The sequence below is a fragment of the Zosterops lateralis genome (assembly GCF_965231275.1).
Source record: "Zosterops lateralis genome assembly, chromosome: 9".
NCBI classification, from domain to species: domain Eukaryota; kingdom Metazoa; phylum Chordata; class Aves; order Passeriformes; family Zosteropidae; genus Zosterops; species Zosterops lateralis.
The window spans coordinates 19,097,533-19,117,398 of NC_139769.1; the positions used below are offsets into that span (position 1 = coordinate 19,097,533).

Sequence of the window (19,866 nt, forward strand, 5' to 3'; positions counted from 1 at the left end):
AGAGCAGCGGCTCATGGCAGTGCCCAGTGCAGAATGGGACCTGCACGCCTCTGAAATGAGGTGGGAAGTGTTGGTAGTAACCTTTCTGTCGGAGTTTGGCCCTACACAACAGTACTTTTGATTTCATGAATCACAGTAGTGGAAATGTTCAAGTGATATAATTGGTTACTTTCCTAAGAAAAGTCTCCAAAAAACATTAGAAGCAGATTAAGAACATTTTAAAGCCACACAGGAAGGGACCAAAAAAGCCAAATAGTTACCATGTGGCTGGAGCTCTGTGACATGTAGCCTGGTTTTAATATTTCAGGTGCACATGTCAGTATTTGCCAGTAAGGATGTTTAAAGGAAAGACCAGGAATAAGTGCTCTTTGCTTTGGAATAGGATGCCACGCAGCTTTGGAAAACTGCCTGCTGTACTAAGGAACAGTAACTCCTGTCTGTAAATCAATGACTTCTGTGCTTTCACTTTACAGTCCAATTCTGTTTTCCAGCAGGATAGATCTCATCATAGACTTGTTGCTGAAAAGGAAAAATGGATTTGCATTTTTTTTGCTGTGTTTCCTCAGCCTTTGATAGGCTCAGGAAAGGCTCTTTGAGATGTGACTCCGGACAAGGGGAGGTAGCACATGTTTTGTGAGAACAGAAAGGATTTGGGGAGGGCTTATTGATGTCTGTAACCTTTGTATCGGAGAGCATATGCACATTTTCTCACTGAGAGACTTTTGTATTAGGATTTTAAATTTTTTTTTTAAGTAGCTTTAAGTCTATAACTCATTAACTAACCAAAGAGGAATAGTTGGCACAGAGCTTTGGGAAGTAGTGGATAATGTGCTTTGAGTTTGCCCTAAAAGCAAATGCTGTAGGAGTCATAACTTCCCAAAAATAAAATTGTCTTTCTGAACTACTTTTCTGACTTTTAGAAATGGTTTTGTTAGTTTACTTGTATATTTAGGAGGCTAACCTATACTTAGCAGAATTTTGTCTTAATATTTATAAAGTTATAGAAGTTATAGCTAGATATTTATTTGCAATAACTTGAATTATATGATTTTTCTTTCTAGACATATATTGGGTATACTAGTATTTATTGAATACCTGTATATTTGGTAGTTTTATTTGAGAATCTCTGGGATACATGATGAATGGTCAAATAATTATAAGCTTGGACTATCTTCAAAGCAAAATAGATCAGTTCAGTCGTGAAAAACCTTGAGTCTCATAAAGTAAGGTAAACTTTTCTTTCAACGTTGTTTTTCTAAGCAATCCACAAGTGCCCAAAAATGTATTTTCTTAAAGAAATCAGATAATTAGATATAATTTTATTCAAACTTCATTGTTTTAGACAAACTTTAAGAAAACCTCCCATTTTATTTGTTTCAGTAAAGGGTAGATTAGTGTTCTAGATTCAACTTCTACAGTATAACACACTTGTTTTTTTACTGCAATGTTTTAGTAACTATTGTTTTATTTTTCCTTAAAAAGACAAAACAGTCTCATTTTGCTTGTGTTTCATGTGCATACAGGGCTCTCAGACTCTTAGTATGTAATTCTTTTGTGTTTCTAATTTATTTTTATGGCTGTATTTCAAAATACTGTAATAGATTTTGTTCATTTAAAAAAAATTATAAATGATACATTGCATTTCTTCTGTTTTTTGTTGTCAGTAACTTTCATATTTGAATGTATTTCCTGATCAGCCCTGCATGTTCTGTTGTATTTAAGCAATCATCCTTTTCCGTATTTGAATTTGTTGCTCATTTTCCTCCTGGTGACAGTCTTTCTTGCTGGATATTGTGTTGAGGAGGATTATTTATTCCTTCCATATCTGAAATCTATGTCTTGTGGAAATGAGTTATTAAAAAACAGTAAGGGTTTTTTTTTGTGTGTGTGTGCGTATTAGAAAGGTAAAGTTTATGTATAACATGGTATTATACCATGTATGTGTAATGTGTCATTACCTAAGGTGGTGCATTACTGTGAGAAAGTCCAAGTAGTGTTTCCTTGTCTTTGTTTTAATTGTTCTTTTCATTTTTAATGCTGATTATTTTCCACAGGAAGAGAATCCCGCTCTTTCCAGGTAAGCTCATTGTATGTTTTTAGATATCTAGAATTAAGACATTTTACTAAAGAAAAATTTTGGGCAAAATGCAACAAAATACTTGGAATTGATTAGATCATGTCTTCTGCTTCAGTTACTGTCCAAAGTTCTGTTCAGTTGAATTCTTAATTTTTTCTAAGTATTTCTCAGCTGATTTTATAGCTCTTTGTAGAAGAAGAGAACCTGTCCTCATTTGCCATTCAGTGCTTGTTCTTGCTCTTGAATGTCTGCTGCACATTTGCATCCAAGACTAGACATGGCACATTAACTCATCTTCAACCTCCCATCATAATTCTGACTGTAATTAGCCATATTCATTTCATTAGTGATTTACAACTCTGTAAGAATTGCTTATATGCTAAGCATATGTTTGTATTTGTTGCCATGAGTATAATTTTTTAGATTTTTTTTAAACTTTGTTCTTATTGTCAGTATATGAGCCCAAATAGAAATCATTTATTCTGACATTGTAGTGGACTTTTTAAGGTAGTCTAAGTTTTCTTTTTATATGTTGATGATGATATTTATGTGTGATTACACTGAATACAGTTCTAATATATGGTGTTTCCAGGGAGTTTGGGAAAGGTTATTTTTTTTTGGTATAACACTGCTGAACACTGGAATGCATCTTACATGACAGTCTTTTTAATCCATATTGAGATAAAATACTGTATTTTTTTTCTTCTATATGTGTAGATAATATAATAATAAACTGGTTGAAATTAAGCGCTGTATTAAGAATATGATTAAAAAACTGTTTGAGAGCTTTGTTAAAAAGAGAGACTTGCCTTATGCTTCTTTTTGCAGAAATAACATGCTTTAGCTATTGTTTAATATTTCACAATATTATTTAAGCACAATTTTCTATAAATTCTTGAAGGCTGTCGTAAGATACTTGTTAATGGTATCTTTTAACATACATCTTACTGAATGTTGCCAGCAATTTAATTTTGACTGAGACCTACTTCTTTTTTACCCCTGTGTCGTGACTTGTCACGAATCACATTCAGGAGCAGTGTTCTTGTGACACTCTGTGCTCCTCTGGTCTGAAACCCTAGATGTGCTCAGAGCTGATAGGAAGCACCTGGGTATCAATACCAAGTGATAGTGTGGAGTGTGGTTGTAAAACACTGCAAGGAGCTATGAATAGCTATAATTTACCGTGTATCAAAGACCTAAACAGTTCACGAGCAGTTGCTATAGATGATGGATAACATGTTTCTCTGCCATTTCTGCAGATTCATATAATAAAACTGGGTCATTTCACCAGCAGTTTTCAGGACACTTTATTTCTATCAGTTTCTTTTGTCAATTTTGCCCTTTTCTTGACATTAACATGCAATATGATTTAAACTGAAAATTTTATGCCATTAGGTAACAAATTGATTGTTCATCATCTAGGGACAGTGTTCTTCAAGATTGGTGTAAAGGCACTTCCTGAGAAATGTCATCTGAAACTAGTGAAACCATCACCTACCTGTGCCTTGGAATCCCCTTGGGAGATAAGTACTCTGTCCTTTTTCATGCCTTTTCCAAAGTGATGGTAATGTCTTCTGTGGCTAGCAGGCAGTAGTGTGCATTCACCTAGTCTAGAGGGTCAAACAGTGCGGGTGTTTAGATGTAACAGACAATTCTTGTTCCTCTTCCTCAGGAGTTTGTGTTAAAGGCTGTTAAATATTAAGGTTTATGTTATGTTAATATATAAGTTAAATAATGTTAGAGCAGATTATGTCGGGACTTGTGTAGGTGAGTGGAGTTTAATATTTGAAAACATGTAGCTGGCCGAAATTCATGACAGCAACAGCAAGTTTATTCTACATTCTCATTTATTTGAATCATCTGCTTTGTCTGCATGAGAAAATTTGATATTTAAATACATTTGTTTTGAGATAATGACATCAATAACAGGTGTCGATCTAATATGAAGGTGTGGATAGAAAACCATCTGGTCAGCATAGTTAGCAAATGACTTTGCTGACATTGTAGTTGTGTTGACTTTTTATGTGAGTCCCTTACATGTTACATACGTGTCTGTGTGTGACTTTCCCACCAAAATGTAACAGCACTCAGAGGAGTACACTTGAAACTATGTTGACATTTTATGAGCCCTCTCCTTTTCAAGTAGAAGTGGGACAGAATTGTCAAATACTTCTTATGACACCCCAATACTTGGAACAAATGACTGATAATAGCAAACATCCCAGACCCACTCAGTGCACCCTTTGTTTCATGAGCTGGAGTCTGTTTGTCTGTGTCTCACTGTGACTAGATCCGTTGGTCTGAGTAGGGCTGTGCAAGTTCTAGATTTCTTAAAAGGTGCATTATGATGAGATCAGAGGTGCTTGATCTTAAGGCTAAGGGTTTAACTTAAGCCCACAGGACCTTAAGTGGTGAGTGACTGACACCCGTTTGCCAACACGGTGGAGCTGCAGTGCCCTCTGTACCTCAGGGATCAGTTCCACTGTCGTTGGGACAATAAGCCGTTCATGTGTAGCTGAGGTCTGGGGGAAACGGGGATGTCTCAGGAGCTGGGGAGATGGAGATAAGCAGCAAGAGGGCGGGAGGGTGGAGGACTAAGAACACAGAGAACAGGCTGACACATGGATACTGCCAGGGAGATTTGTGTCTGTATCGTGGATGTAACGCATGGACAGTTGTTTGCTCCTTAGCGGTGCCAGACATCAACAGGATGAATTTATAAGCCACAGAAAACCTAACAATGCCAGCAGCATGTTTCTAAAAGATTTTCTCCGCTAATTAGCTTGCTGCCACGGGGAAGCTGATCCATCTTATCTTGTTACTTGCAGGCGCTGTGGTCAATCATAACCTGGGATGACCTATCCGTTTGACGGCGTTGGAGCTTTCATAAACTAAGTTTAGAACTCGATAGTAAGAAAGAAGAATATCTGTCTCCAAGCTGGATCTTTAGGGTGGATTATGTATGTGCTGGTGGACCCTGGCTCTAGAAATGTCAGGTATATCCCGTACGAACTGCCTTCCCTTGTTCCTTTTTCCCCAGCGCCTCAGCAGCTCCGGGAGGGAGGAAGCGGGGCCAGGTCTTCTTGGGGGGCCGAGTGAGAACCCGAGGCTCCCACGGGGCCGCGTTCGGAGCTTTAGCCCGTGGCGTGTTCAGGCTGGGGGTGCCGAGCGGCGGGGACTGCGGGGGCCCGGCCGCGGCAGCCCCGCCTGCTGCCCGCGATGCCAAAGGTGCCGCTCTCCTGGCCCGGCCCCGCACTGCCCGCGCTCCCCCAGGCCCCGCGCTCCCCCAGGCCCCGCGCTCCCCCAGGCCCCGCACTGCCCGGCAGTGGTGCCTGGTGCCTGCTGCCCGCGCTCCCCCAGGCGCCACTCTCCGGCCCATCCCGCACTTCCTGGCGCGGGCGGGGCGGGGCCTCCCGCACACGTGACGGCGCGCAGCCAATGGCGCGATCGCGTGATGCGCAGGGCCGGCTGCGCGCGCGGCGGGGCTGCGCAAGATGGCGGCGGGCGCGTGAGGGTGGCGGCGGGCGCGGCGGAGGGACGGGGCGAGCCGAGGCCGAGCCGGGAGGGGCCGCCGGAGCCGCCCCCGGCCTGCGATGGTAAAATGACCCAGGCGGGCAAGAAGAAGAAGCGCGCCGTGAACCGCAGCATCATGCTGGCCAAGAAGATCATCATTAAGGACGGCGGGACGGTGAGGCCTGGGCTGCGGGGCCGGCCCCGGATGGATAGGCTCCGGCGGGTGTTGGTGGGCTCGGGCGGCCGCGCCCGTGTCGGTGGCGGTGCGCTCAGGGCCGCCGCAGCCGCGCTGGCCGCACTGGCCGGGCCGGGGTCGGCGGGGCGCTGCCCGAGGAGCCCCCGTGAGCGCGTCGGGCCCTTGCTCCGCCCGTGGACGCGGGCTGTTCCTGGCGGGGCCGGGTCTGGGGCCGCGGGCGCTGGGCCTGGGGCACGGCGGGGCGGGGCGGGGCGGCCGCCGAGGGGAGCGGGGGTGTCCGAGCCCGCCCTCCCCCAGCGCGGATCCCGCCAGCGGCGGCTCCCTGCGGGCAGGGCCGGCGGGGACAGACCCCAGCGCCTGGGCAGTTCCGCAAAGGGCGCCCGAAAGAAGGGCTTTGCGGTTCTGCCCCGTTTGCTTCCTCGTAAATACATAATTTTGAAAAAGAAAGGCAGTTGTTACGTGTTTTGCCTGCCGGAACTTGGAGTTGGTTTGGGTGGTTTTTTGGTTTTTTGGTTGTTTTTTTTTTATATTGATGGGTACCATTCCTTCCAACGTATCATTGCCCCTAGATTTTTTCCACTGTGTAACTTGGATGTGCCCTGTTCTAAATATAGTGCTATTATTTCTAATAAAGAGACATCTTGACAAACTGTACCGCTGATGGCCCTTCAGTTTGTCTTTTTGGAACGATAATGGAAAAGAGGCGGGTGTCAGAGTCACTGTTCTTGTCCATTGAAGTGGCCGACTGGCTGGATTACTGTTAGGAAGCAAAACGAAGTCTGGTGATGGTTGTTTGTGTTTTCCAGGATGTGATCCCACTGTTTGTAAAGACAGAAATGTACAAATGTTAAATGGGGGTACCTTAGATTGAATAGTACAAGCAGAGCAAGTGTTACTCAGGGGACGTGGTGCTTCATTATTTCTCTCTGGAGTATCGTTGACTCAGATACAATGTGTTTCCAAGTGTCCCTAACCTCTCAACTTTGACTTCCTTTTGCCAAGGGAGGAGAAAGGATGTTACAATTAACTGCATTCTCTGGTACTTGTTGCACATCATTCAGTGTCTGCCACCAGTTTCAAAAGCTGAGTGCAAACTCCCGTGAGTTCTTATTAATTTAATTTTTAAAATGAGCCATAAACATAGATAAAGGTATGTAGATTGTTGTTAGGCAACAAAAACTTCTGCTTGTAATACTTTCTGCCGTCAAATGAATATTTGGGAATTTATTTGTTTTAAATACGTATTTTTAAATTACGAAGTCCAATATAAGAGTGTTCTTTATAGCAACAGCAGAAACTTCATGCATGGAATTTTTAAAAAAATATTTGCTAAAATGTTAAGTTGGCCTTCAGTGCTCAGTGTCATCAGGTGCCTCATTCATTACCCAGAGTGGTGTGTGACATTGTGGAAAACAGGTACCTGAAAATGGCCCCCGTGTCTTCAATGTCTCCCACTGGCAAAACAGTAATTAATCGAGGATCTTCATGTTCACTTTCCAGCCTGATTTGGTTTATTTTGGAACTTGTTTGACACCAGGGAAAATTGTGTGAGCCAGGGTGAATGTACAGATGGTTAATGAGGTAGTGGCACAGGCAGAAGGAGTTTCTCATTGGAAACCAAAAAAAAAAAACCACCAAAGGAGCAGAAAGGAAACCCCACCCATTGTTTCTGCAAAGCCTCTCCTCCCACTGCATTTTCTGCTGGGTCTCCGTGACAAGGCAGTGGGTGGTGCAGGAGCTGGGGTTGCTGCACGGTGGATGGTATTTTTGTGTTTTTCTATTTGCAGCTTTAGGAGCTGTATCACAGAAGGAATGTGTAATGGTGTGTTGTACTCAAGTGTGTGTTGTCAGATTTCACTAAAGGAGAGGCAGTAACACCAGTGATGTGGTTTCATAGAATCACACACGGTTTGAGTTTGAAGAGACCTTAAACATCATGTCTGTCCAACCCCCCTGCCATGGGAGGGACACCTTCCCTAGAGCAGGTGCTCAGAATCCCATCCAGCCTGCCACCGAACACTTCAGGGGTGGGGCAACCACAGCATCTGTTTCAACACTTTTTTTCCCCAACAATTATAATTTTTCCATCCTTTATGTATTCATCCTGTGTACGGTGGTGCATTTTTGAAGCAGTCATGAGATAAATTAGAGATTAGGACTTCATTTGGTGCTTTTTTCTTTCCAGCAGAGGAGCAGCAGCTGTGGTCTTACACACGATGCCTTTGTTGCTTTGGTAGTTATTCTGTTGTTGTCAGATGTGTGTTCTTAGGCTTGCCTGGCAGGTACACTTTTTATCGCTGGCATGACTGGCAGTGCAAAGTGTTTGATTCAAGGCTTCTTCTCTCTAACCAGAGGAAAAGGCATTCCTGGAGCCCTGTTGGTGCCATGGGTTTAGCCAGGCACAAACACGCTCTGCTCTGGCTGCTGGTAACAGGGCAGGGTTGCTGTTGTTGTCATTGGAACATCTCAGTTCCCCCTTGTTCACACAAGGGCTCTGTATCTTTCCTCTCCAGCTCTGGCGGCCTCTGGTTCAGTTGCACTTAGGCCATTGCATTACACGGTGTTAGCCCATTAGGAAAGCACAGGGGCAGGTTTGTAGGGTACAGCAGGGCTGGACACCCAACACTGCACTGCTCCTGTGGCCTGGGAGAGTGCAGCAGGCTGGTGCTGAGGCCTTGTGGGCTCCTTATCATGTGCCTTAGTACACTGCAGTGCAACTGCTTATCCTTCCCGTCTTTCACCTCAGGAGCATCCTTGCTACTTCATAGTTGCCACCCCCTTTAAAAATGGCTATAGAGGTGACGATCTAAATGTGACTAAATACCTTCTTTTTTTTTTTTTTTGGTAGATAGGAACAAATAACAGTACCTGTGATAAGTGAGCAGGGCAACAAGAAAGCAGGGGAGTTGCACCATAGTGATCTAAATGTCACTTCTGTTTTTTGTCAGCGTGTTGGAAAGCTCTGTCGGCGCTGCTTACAGCAGGCTGACCTGGCAGAGGGCAGCAGTGACCCACCCGAGGCCTCTCAAGTCGGCAGCAGTTCCCTGTGCAGAGCAGCCACTGCTTTCCTTCTGCTGTTTGGCTCTGTGTGGGTGGCCGAGGGCAGCGCGGGCACGGATTGGCCTCTGAGCTCACTCCTGGCTGCTGGGGATGGAGGGGACCCTGCCCCCGTGCCGGGAGGGGGGAATGGTTTGTGACACCTCCCTCGCTGTCAGGCCTCAGGGGGTCACGAGCCAGCAGCGTGACAGGAGTCTGGTGGCTGTCAGAATCAACCTGATTTTATGGGACTGAGGCAAACAGCTCACACTGATACTTGCAGTTTGTGCAGAGCTGGATAAATTTTTAACCCAAAGCTAAAATAAGGATTGTGGGTGGAAAGCGAAAGGAATTGTGGGAAGAGAGGATAATTATAGCCACTCTCTGTACCTACAAAAACTGTTAATTTACATCCTTGGGAGAGTAGGCAGAAAAAATACAGAAATATCGGTATGGTGTGTCTGTATTTATTGAAGAGGGCTTGGGAAAGAACAATAATACAATGCTGAGGTACTTTTGTAATTCACCTTTTACAGACTGATATGGTTAGTTTTGAAAATTATGATCGTTTCTAGCAGTAGGAGTAAATAGGCAGTGAGGATTTCTGTATTTATTTCCTACATTTGTTCAGTAAGCTTTTTTTTTTTTTCAATGTTGGAAATATTAGAATCTGGAAGGAAAAGCTAGGTATGGCTTGCATAAATATCCTACTAAAAGAAATACTCCAGTATTACCTAACTGCAACTTAAGGCTGGAAGGCACCTCCAACATCACTAATCCAACTACCTCAGTCTCTTACCCCAGACAGGGTCAGCTGGAGCAGTTTGCTCAGGGCTGTGTCTAGTGGGGTTTGGAGGATGGCAGCTCCACACTTAACTGAGCAGCCTTTTTCAGGAAGGATTGGTTTTTTAAGGTGCAAGTGTAATTTCTTGTATTTCAGATTGTGCCTCCAGTCCTGTCACCGACACCTCTGAGAAGAGTCTGGCTCTTGTATTTAGTCTTCCATCAGCTACTTACTCACATTGATAAAATTCCAGTGAGCCTCCTTGGGAAGCAGCTGAGGGCTTTAGCCTGTATCTGTGCTCAGTGTAAATGCCAAGTCTGGCCACATCAGGGCCACTGTTAGTAACTCACCTTTGCACAAAACTGGCAAAGTAAATGTTGAGGTAGCATTTCTAAGCTGGAAGAATGCCTATGAGATTTCTGAGGAGTTATTCATACTGCTTTCATTTGAGAATAATTAGTGAACCCTATCCTTAATTTGCAAATGTTGGACTGTGGCATGTTGTTTGACAGCATTTACAGAGTCTTATGAGATGAGCAGGTTTTCCCACCCATCTCTTTCATCCAGCTCTTTTTGTTCTCTTCAAAACCTACTTCTGATTCTACTAAATCACTGAAGAATTTCAAGTTCCTTTTGTCAAATCTTTTATCTCCATCCCTTCCTGCATTTGAAGCAGACTGTAACTGATAGGCCTGCACTCAGTATTTGGGAAGTGATCGGTGCTATTCCTGAGATTTGCTTTTGGTGTTCATTATTTTAGTTTCTTTCCTGGTTTAGAGCTGTGTTTTGTATGGAGCACTGGTGCCTTTTAGCAGCAGAAGAGCTGTTTGATAGACCAGGTAGTGGGACATGGGGATAGCTGAGTGTGAGCCCTGCAGTGTTTTGAAACCATGGAAACTTGGTTCCATGTAGCTTTGTGTAGACTTAAGCACTTTTCTCACAGAAAACAAACTAATTGTCTGAAGAAGAGTCTGTTTTCCCTGTAGCTTCCTTGTTTCCCAGATTGGCAGTGTAAGTGGTTTATTTTTTGAGATGGCAGTGAAGGATTCTGCAGAGTTAGAGCAGGACACTTCAGGACATTAGCATTAAAGGGTTAAAAAACGGAGTTTCATTTCATACCACCCAGTTGGGTAACTATTCCCAAGTTTTGAGTCCTGTTTCACTATTAATCACTCTGTTCATAGTGTTCAGATGCATTTCCCATGACTCTGATAGCTGATCAGATGTTTTAATCACCTGTCTTTTCTCCTGTTTCAGCCTCAAGGAATAGGTTCACCCAGTGTCTACCACGCTGTTATCGTGATCTTCTTGGAGTTTTTTGCTTGGGGACTCCTGACAGCTCCCACTCTAGTGGTAGGTGATCCTCGGGACAATTACTGCAAAGGCACTGAGCATCTTCTGAATTACATGAAATGAAAATTACATATCACTGAGCTGCACTGTTGTGCAAGTGAAAAGTTGTTGTATTTTTAGATGTAACAGAAATTTAACTTATTTCATTTTAGCAGTGTAATGGTGTAGCACAGCTGTTTACATGCAGGTCTGCTAACAGTCAAGCTTACATGTAAATAGTTTCTGATTGAAACCAGTGAGGTGGTAATGAAATTATCTTTCCTTTCAAGATGCCATAAAACATTGGCATATTACAAATGTAAATACACTTGAAAGTGTGGTAACATTATGCAAGTGTGTGTGTAGGAGGGAGGGTCTTTGCTGATCTGACTGTGTTTTAAGCAGAAGCTTCAGAGCACAGACCCTGTTACAGCAGTCAGAGCATCCCTGTGATCAGTGAAACAGTCATACCAATGTGTTTGTACCAAGGTATACTTCCTCATGTAGTTGGTTGCTTTTAATTTGGATTTAATTTATGAGTGATACATGATGACAAATTAAAAGGAGTGAAGGCTTAAAAATCTCCCAAGCCAACTCCATTTTAAAGCATCTTGGTGCTGCTCTGAAAGCTGATGTTACCCATCAACAGTCTCTTGGGTACGAACTGCACATGGTCACTGCAGGGAGTCCTCTCATCTAAACACAGATCAGACAGCTGCATTTCTGGATTCTGCTCACCAAACTGAGAGCCACTTCAGGATGGTGATGAGGTGTGTCCTCTCTCTCTCCCCAGTCCCCAACAGATGACACAGTAACATTTGGAGAATCTGGTCAGAGATAATTTTCTAGTTTCTCTGTGGTTTATTTATATTTCAGGCACTGAAATCTCAAAACGCCTTCCATGCAAATTAAAGCTTAGTCACATTATTTGTGGTTTGCCCTTTTTTCTTCTATTTTTACCTCTGTATTCTATGAAAAAAAAAAAAAAACAACTGCCGTGCATCATAAAGTTGGATGTATCATGAGCAATATTTGTAGTTGATATTGTGTAAATGACTGTATTCATATTTCCTCTCCAGGTTTTGCATGAAACCTTCCCAAAACATACATTTCTGATGAATGGTCTAATTCAAGGAGTAAAGGTAAGTTGACAGAAGTTAATCACAAGTAAAATTTCAAGTGAATGGTGGGAGGAATATAGAAATAACTGCCAATTGAAACAGTCCAGAGGATTTTTCAATATGGCTTTCACAGTATGAATAAAATGGGAATAAATTACTGCTGAAAGTGCTTATGTGCATCTTTTTACTTTTAGTAAGGTATTGCTTGGTCTGTATCTACTGTTTGGGTTCAGCAAATAAAAAGGTAGTTGCTTAATCCCAGATGATGTATATGGTACTAAAAGTGGATAATTTTTCACTTGGATTTTTTGCTCCAGTAGACTACAAAACACAGTTCATGAAACTGCTTATATGACTGGATCACCTGCATTTTGAATTTTGTGTAGCTCTGAGATAACAGATCTCAAGTTTTATGTAACCAGACATGGGATAGATCAGCGATGCTTGGCCACATTGCCTTTGGTGCATTGCCCTGTAGCTGTTGGCTGGAATGGAGCAGGGCCCAGGCTGCTCTCAGACTGTGTTGTGGTCAGCAGTCACAAGTCTGACCTCTAACCTCAAATGTTTTGTGTCACTTAGGGCTTATTGTCGTTCCTCAGTGCCCCACTCATAGGTGCCCTGTCTGATGTGTGGGGACGAAAGTCCTTCTTGCTGCTAACAGTATTTTTCACCTGTGCACCAATACCACTAATGAAGATCAGCCCATGGTTAGTAAATTGTTTCATGCCAGATTGGCTGCTGTTTTTCAAGGTTGCTATCTAATGGTTATGTGTGTAGCGTTGTTGATAAAATGCTGTTTGTGCTTCATGGAGGGTTGAGGCTTTTATGTTGAGGCTTTTCTGTGCAAAGCTGGGGGAACAGTCAACCTGAAGCAGCTGCCCTGAGGCCAAAGGCCTTGTTCAGAATTTCAGCAGCTGCTGATTTTGATCTGTGTGCTGTAAGCCCTACATCCAGCACATCTGCCAAAGCTGAAGAAAGCTGTCCAGTGGACTGTGCAGGTCTGGATTGTGGCCACAGTTCTCACTCAGATACCAGCCAGCAACATTGAAATCAAAGCCTTTCCTAATGCCAAGTTGTATGAGGTAATCATTTGTAAGCTACAGTGTTGCAGCACTCTTACACTTTTGTTTCTCAAATTCTAAACTGGACCGGCTTTCATGCTGTGTGTGCACCTTCCTGACCCTGAGCTGGCTGGATCATTGCCCAGGGAGGGCAGGAGTCAGAGCCCTGGGCTTGCTGCTCTCACTGCTGTTCCTGAGGGTGGAGCAGCGGGGCACAGCCTGCACTGACACAGGTGCCAGCTGAGCCAGCTGCTCAGGCAGCTCCATCAGCCTTTCCTGTTTCCTCTCTGGTCACACAGGTTGCTCAGCCCTCCTCAAAAGGAGCTTGTTTTCTTAGTGTTCATTAAAATTTCAAACGCTAAGTGCTAGTCTTGAAAGCATAAAGATATGGCTAATGTGGAGGCCTTTCAATGGCCAGGTTCTCAAAATACTGAGGTTCCTAATTTGCTTTGGGTCATAGACCAGTAAAGTTTATTAGCTGACACCTCGTTTCTGGGTAGTACTTGATCACAGCAGCTTTTTGTAGATGTTATGAAATCATGCTGCTTGTAGTTGGTGCACATAGGAGTTACACAATTCTATCAAGACAGAGTTGCATTGGCTTTGTTTAAGATTATCTCAATAAATTGTCAGAATAAGTTGGACAAGGTGATTTACTGTTTAACTGCAGTTGGATTGAATAGACCTTTTGTTTCTGTTCAGCTGTTCTAATTTTTTTTATCATGTTCTTAGGTGGTACTTCGCTGTAATCTCCGTGTCTGGAGTTTTTGCAGTGACATTTTCTGTAGTTTTTGCATATGTAGCAGACATAACCCAAGAACATGAGAGGAGCATGGCCTATGGTTTGGTATGTATTGTTTGGCTCTTTTCCTGTGGTATTCAGTACTGAGCCCTTAGTTTGTAATGCTTTTTAAAGCTGCGGTTTTTGTTTCTTCTGTGGCAAGTTGATTTTAATTTGGAGTCAAGTTCTTCTGTCTAATTGTTCCTGTCATCCAGTCTTGTATCTCTTGAATATTCTGCTTATAAATGAAACAAAACATGACCATGTTAAAAGCTGCCATGCCTGTCTGTCTTAACAGCTGTTACCACTCCTAATGATGTAATCTGAGGAGCTTTAGTTATTCCTGCATTGTTACCCAGGGGTACTACTCTGTCATCTCAGAAATCTCACCTTTTGTTCTGGAACTGCCCCTGTGTGATACCTGACTGCCTCTGCCTGTGTCTCCAGTCACTGTGCTGAGCTGCAGTTCAGAATAGACATAGCTGAGATGTCTGTTTGATGTTCTTACAACTCACCTCTGTTTCTCTGTTATCTCCTGATAACCTGTCAGGTCCCAGGAGCCTTGACAGAATTCATTACCATTCAGCAGGAAGAGCTGAAAGCAATGGATATAGAACTAAATAGTTTCTTTGTGCCTGTACACATCAGGGATTGAGATACGCTGAGAAAGTTCTTTCAGTTTTTAAGTTTGTATCTTTCACAAGGCCAGCTGATTGACTGACAAATACCGAGTCGGATTAAGCAGCATATTACATTTAATATACCCTTTATACATGTGCTCTTTTTTTAACAGACATTGCCCATTTTCCTAGTATGAAGATTAAATACAGCTCATTGCTTCCCAGAGGTATCAGAAGAATCTATAGTTAATTAAACCTAATTATGTCAGTACATGCAAGACTGCTATGAGCCTCACATTGCTGTCCAGTTACCAGAAAAAAAAATCTGGAAAATTTGTGATTGTCTAAAATACAGTTGCATAGGAAAAAGGTTACTTTTAATCACTGTGATTATAATGGTTAGGCTTCTGAAAAGGAGGAAATGTGGGTAATAACACTGCTGACTTGTCTCACTGAAAATCTTACCAGCTGTTATTTATTCCAGGTTTCTGCAACTTTTGCAGCAAGTTTAGTAACCAGCCCTGCTATCGGTGCCTACCTTGGCCGAGCGTACGGCGACAGCCTGGTGGTGGTGCTGGCCACAGCAATAGCCCTGTTGGACATTTGCTTCATCCTTGTGGCTGTACCCGAGTCGCTGCCAGAGAAGATGAGGCCGGCGTCCTGGGGAGCGCCCATTTCCTGGGAACAGGCTGACCCCTTTGCAGTAAGCTCCTTAACTAGGGAATATTTTGTTATTTGTAGATACTCAGCTTTGGATACAGGGGAGAGACTGAATTTACAATAGTTCGGGCTTGAAAAACAAAGCCCTCCATTTCTTCAAGCTTGACCTTGCTTCACTGGTGATACTTTTGCCAGCAATCTTGCTGAACATGCAGAGAATGCTTTGGTGGTGCCACATAACAGCTTCATTAATTGTCAGGCTTTTCAGAGCCCAGCTAGGGATGCTTTTTGGAAATGAAGGTGGAATGTTTTGTAATTCTTTTTTTCTTGCCTTAGTCCCTGAAGAAAGTCGGCCAGGACTCCATTGTGCTGCTAATCTGCATTACAGTCTTTCTTTCCTACCTCCCAGAGGCAGGCCAATATTCCAGCTTCTTCCTATACCTCAGACAGGTAATGGAACATTTTGGTATGAATTTGAACAAAAGTAAATTTACAGGACTTAAGAAAGTTTTCAGTATTATTGAACTAATATGGGAAATACAGATAAGTCATGTAATTTAAAAGCTCCCAGCAATTTATTTAAGTCCCCTTGTTCTGATTTTCTCTTTTAGGCAGGCAAAAAGAGAGGATAATGATGATTGAGTTATAAAACAGTTTCTTGTATTTTGTAATTATTTACTTTATTCTTGGACTACGAGGTTCAGTATGTTACACTGGTGTTATTTTTGAGGGAAAAATTTAATTGTTTTTTATTTATGCCCTTTATTTTCATTTACTTGTTTGACGTAATGGAAAAAAAATGAGGAGCTGAATACTGGTCTTTTGCATTATGTGTTCTCTCAGTGGGGTTTGTGACATCATGACCATATGCTTTATGGTTAATAATCAAATTGTCTTTTTTTTAATACAGATAATGGGATTTTCATCTGAAAGTGTTGCAGCATTTATAGCAGTCCTTGGGATTCTTTCCATTGTTGCACAGGTGAGTTACTGCTCTGTGTGTCATTGATTTGGGAAGCATATTACTTGCTAAAAGACTGCACTTGTTTTTGGTAGAGACAAATACTGGTTTTGAAGAACACTACTTTTAAATAACTCTTCTGCATGTATTTGACATTGAGAATAAAATGTTTTCAGGTTTTTTGTTTTATTAATTCATTAACTCATAGCTTACCTGTGTTTAACGTTTAGAATAAAATGTCATTTTTCTGACATTTTACTTTTTCCCTCTCTGTTAGACAGTAGTGTTGAGTTTACTGATGAGATCCATTGGAAATAAGAACACCATCCTGCTGGGCCTGGGGTTCCAAATACTTCAGCTGGCCTGGTACGGCTTTGGGTCGGAGCCATGGTAGGCACATTTCACTTTGTTCTGGCTGTGCGGGGTTTGGTTGCATTTTATCCCTCCTGCGAAGGGTGTGAGTGCAGGGTGGGCAGTGCAGGGTGGGCGGTGCAGGGTGCAGAGTGGGCGGTGCAGGGTGCAGGGTGGGCGGTGCAGGGTGGGGGGTGGAGGGTGCAGGGTGTGGGTGCAGGGTGGGCCGTGCAGGGTGCAGGGTGGGCCGTGCAGGGTGGGCGGTGCAGGGTGTGGGTGCAGGGCGGGCGGTGCACGGTGCAGGGTGGGCAGTGCAGGGTGCAGGGTGGGCGGTGCAGGGTGCAGAGTGGGCGGTGCAGGGTGCAGGATGGGCGGTGCAGGGTGCAGGGTGGGCGGTGCAGGATGGGCAGGGCACAGCTGCAGCCCGGGGCAGGCACTGACTGCAGTGTGTGTTTTGCAGGATGATGTGGGCAGCCGGCGCTGTGGCCGCCATGTCCAGCATCACTTTCCCCGCTGTCAGCGCGCTGGTCTCACGAACGGCTGATGCCGACCAGCAGGGTAGGTTTGCTCCTGGTTCTTGGAATTCTAGCTGAGGAATACTGAGCAGACAGACATGCTGGAGTCTGGGCTTAGTGCAGGGCAGTCCAGATACCTGAGCTTAGGGCACCACGTTAAATCCACATTGCTTGGAAGTTGCACTCTGTGTGTACCACATACTTCTGTACAGAGAGAAAACTTAACGAGGCCCTACAGTAGCAGAACATTCAGCAAACTCAATGCACTCACTGTTGCCTGCAGTGTTCTCTCCTGTGTGAGACAGTGACAGCAGGGATAGTGCCCATAGCCGCTGAACTAGCTCAGCGTGGCAGGCACTGCCCTCTGCTAGAGGCAGATGGAAAAACCACTCAAATATAGGATAATGATGGACTCTTTGTGCCCCTTGTTTACTGCGACCCATAGTGCAACACCATTTAGAGCTTTCCTGCTTGAATCAGTTTGAAGTCAGTAAAGTCATTAAAAATAGTTAATGCTGTATGTATAACTATAGATAGATAAGAACTATCTAAGATGTATTTTACTTTTCCCAGGTGTTGTTCAGGGGATGATTACAGGAATTCGAGGACTATGTAATGGTTTGGGACCGGCGCTTTATGGATTTATATTCTATATATTTCACGTTGAATTGAATGAACTGCCCATGCCTGAATCCTCCTCAGGAGGCAATGTGGTTGCACAGTACCATTTACAACAGGTACCTTTCTTTTGTACTTGCTGCTTCCCAAAGAAGTTAGGAAGGGCCCTGTGCTCATCAGTTCTCCAGTTTGATGCTGTGATACATTTTGTTATACTGACTGTAAATGGAGAGTGTAGAAAGAGGTTTCTAAGTCCCTCTAGGGGAGGGTTGTTTAACTGATCTGTTTAATTACATGCACTAGTTTAGTTTAATTTTCAAATAGCTACAGCTGACAGTTGTAGACAACTGTGACCCTTGTGAGGAGAATACTTGTGAGGGAAGGATGGACAGATAGCAATGGTGAATGGTTTTTTGTTGTCCTTTTACCAAGTTGTTTTTTTTTTTTGTTTGTTTTGTTTTGTTTTAATTAAGTTTTTGGGGAAACTCAGCAGAAAGAACTTGCACTAGAAAAGGAAGTTGGCAAGCATTAATAAAAATTATGTGCTCCCTTTTCCTAAATCTGAGGATGCAATTTTCTTTCACATTCCTTCTTAAAGCCTGTGCTGGTATTCACTAGTGTGTCAGGCAAGAGCTCTTCCAAGTGAGTAACTGGCAATTGTAGGCTGTTAATGTGTGTCAAAAGGCTTGTTAACATTTTGTTGTTGTTTTCAGAATTCCATAATTCCTGGACCCCCATTCTTATTTGGAGCGTGCTCTGTGCTGTTGGCACTACTTGTTGCCTTGTTTATTCCTGAACACACAAATCTAACAGTAAGATCCAGCAACTGGAAGAAACACTGTGGCAGCCACGGCCATCCCCACAGCCCACAGGCTCCTGGTGAAGCTAAAGAACCATTACTGCAAGATACAAATGTATGACAAAAATCCAGGAAGACCTTTTGGACTCTTCTTTCATCAGCAGTTTGGGATACACATTCCAACTCCATCAAAACCCAATTTCTTAAGGTAATCTTAAGAAGTATCTTTCTGCATGAAATCTGTAGGAATCGAAACAGGAACTTTCTCCAAAGATGTTGCCATTGAACTATAAAAACTTACTTGCTTTTATAAACAAACTGTTACATACTTGTCTCTTGCCATGAAATACTGTTACTGCTAACCTTTACATTCTAGTTCAGAGACAAACAATAGAGTCAAGGCATGAGCATGTGTCCTTCTGTTTCCTTACGGTGGTGAGCTTTAATTCTAGTCATGCTACGTCTCAATGAGACAGACTGGCATCCATGTGGACCCATTTGTTTTAATGTTGTAAAATCTTGGGTCAGATGATTCAAAGCCTTAATGTAAATGTACTTCAGTAGGGAGGTGAATTGGTATCATTTCTTTTAAAAGTCACATGGCAGGTTTTTTTTAAGTTTGTACTAATATAAAAATCACACAAGCACGCTTGCTGAACAGTAAAAGTTATTTTTATGTAAGTGCATTTAACTCTTTCTATTTTTGAAGAAACGGTCGTATCAAACACTTGTTGAAATACGAAGTGGGTGTTTTGGGCCTACAGATTTTAATAGCGGCTCTAAACCTCTGCTTTCCTCTGTACCGTTTATTAAACCACTCTATTTCTGATGTTTGCTTAATCATAAAGGACCTCAACACTTGAATACACAGACTGAACTCTATAAGCTGATAGCCTTGAATCTGTCCATGTGCTATATAGTGGCCTTTGAGGACTGTCACAAGAACCCTTTTGCATTACAGAGCTAAAGTTTTAGTCCTAAATTTTCAGGACCCTTAGTACAGAAGAGAGCTTTATACAATTACTGATGTGAATTTCTCTAAAAGTGTATATTTTTGTGTCCGGTTGTATTATTTAAGTGTTCCTTTGTATAAATTTGTGTATAAAGTATTGTATAGGTTTAAAATGTTTTCATCTTGTGGTTATTGCTTAATGCTTTTTTACCTTTGAACATTCACCATGGTTGACCAAGAGCAGGAAAAAAATGTAAATATACTGTTAATAAAGTTGAATATTTTAATGAATTTTTAAATAAGTGTGAATGTCGCTTCAGACCTTTGGTGAAGTTCAGTAGTTGCATGTGTGTTATACTTCAGGAGGTGGAAAAAGTCAGCTGGAGCAGTGGTCCAGCATGGAGCTTTATGTACCAGCTAAAGCAGCCCTGAGTGCAGTGGGAGGGTCCCCACAGTCCAGCAGCACCTGGGGATCCAGTGGAACAGGAC

The 19,866-nt window shown here is 42.9% G+C and overlaps 1 protein-coding gene across 2 annotated transcripts; it reads left to right on the forward strand.

The window, feature by feature from the left end:
• The first annotated feature begins 3,439 nt into the window (after positions 1–3,439).
• Positions 3,440–19,668, forward strand: MFSD14A (major facilitator superfamily domain containing 14A). Of its 2 annotated transcripts, none has more exons than XM_083867820.1 (12): positions 3,440–5,073; positions 10,864–10,959; positions 12,018–12,080; positions 12,639–12,766; positions 13,853–13,967; positions 15,006–15,224; positions 15,518–15,631; positions 16,092–16,163; positions 16,420–16,532; positions 16,954–17,051; positions 17,582–17,745; positions 18,340–19,668. In XM_083867820.1, the coding sequence occupies exons 3-12, from the start codon at positions 12,054–12,056 to the stop codon at positions 18,544–18,546; spliced, it is 1,257 nt and encodes a 418-aa protein (XP_083723946.1). In that variant the 5' UTR covers positions 3,440–5,073; positions 10,864–10,959; positions 12,018–12,053; the 3' UTR covers positions 18,547–19,668. The 2 variants fall into 2 exon arrangements, with proteins under 2 accessions (XP_083723946.1, XP_083723945.1); XM_083867819.1 differs by lacking the exon at positions 3,440–5,073 and adding an exon at positions 5,602–5,765.
• The last annotated feature ends 198 nt before the right edge of the window (positions 19,669–19,866 follow it).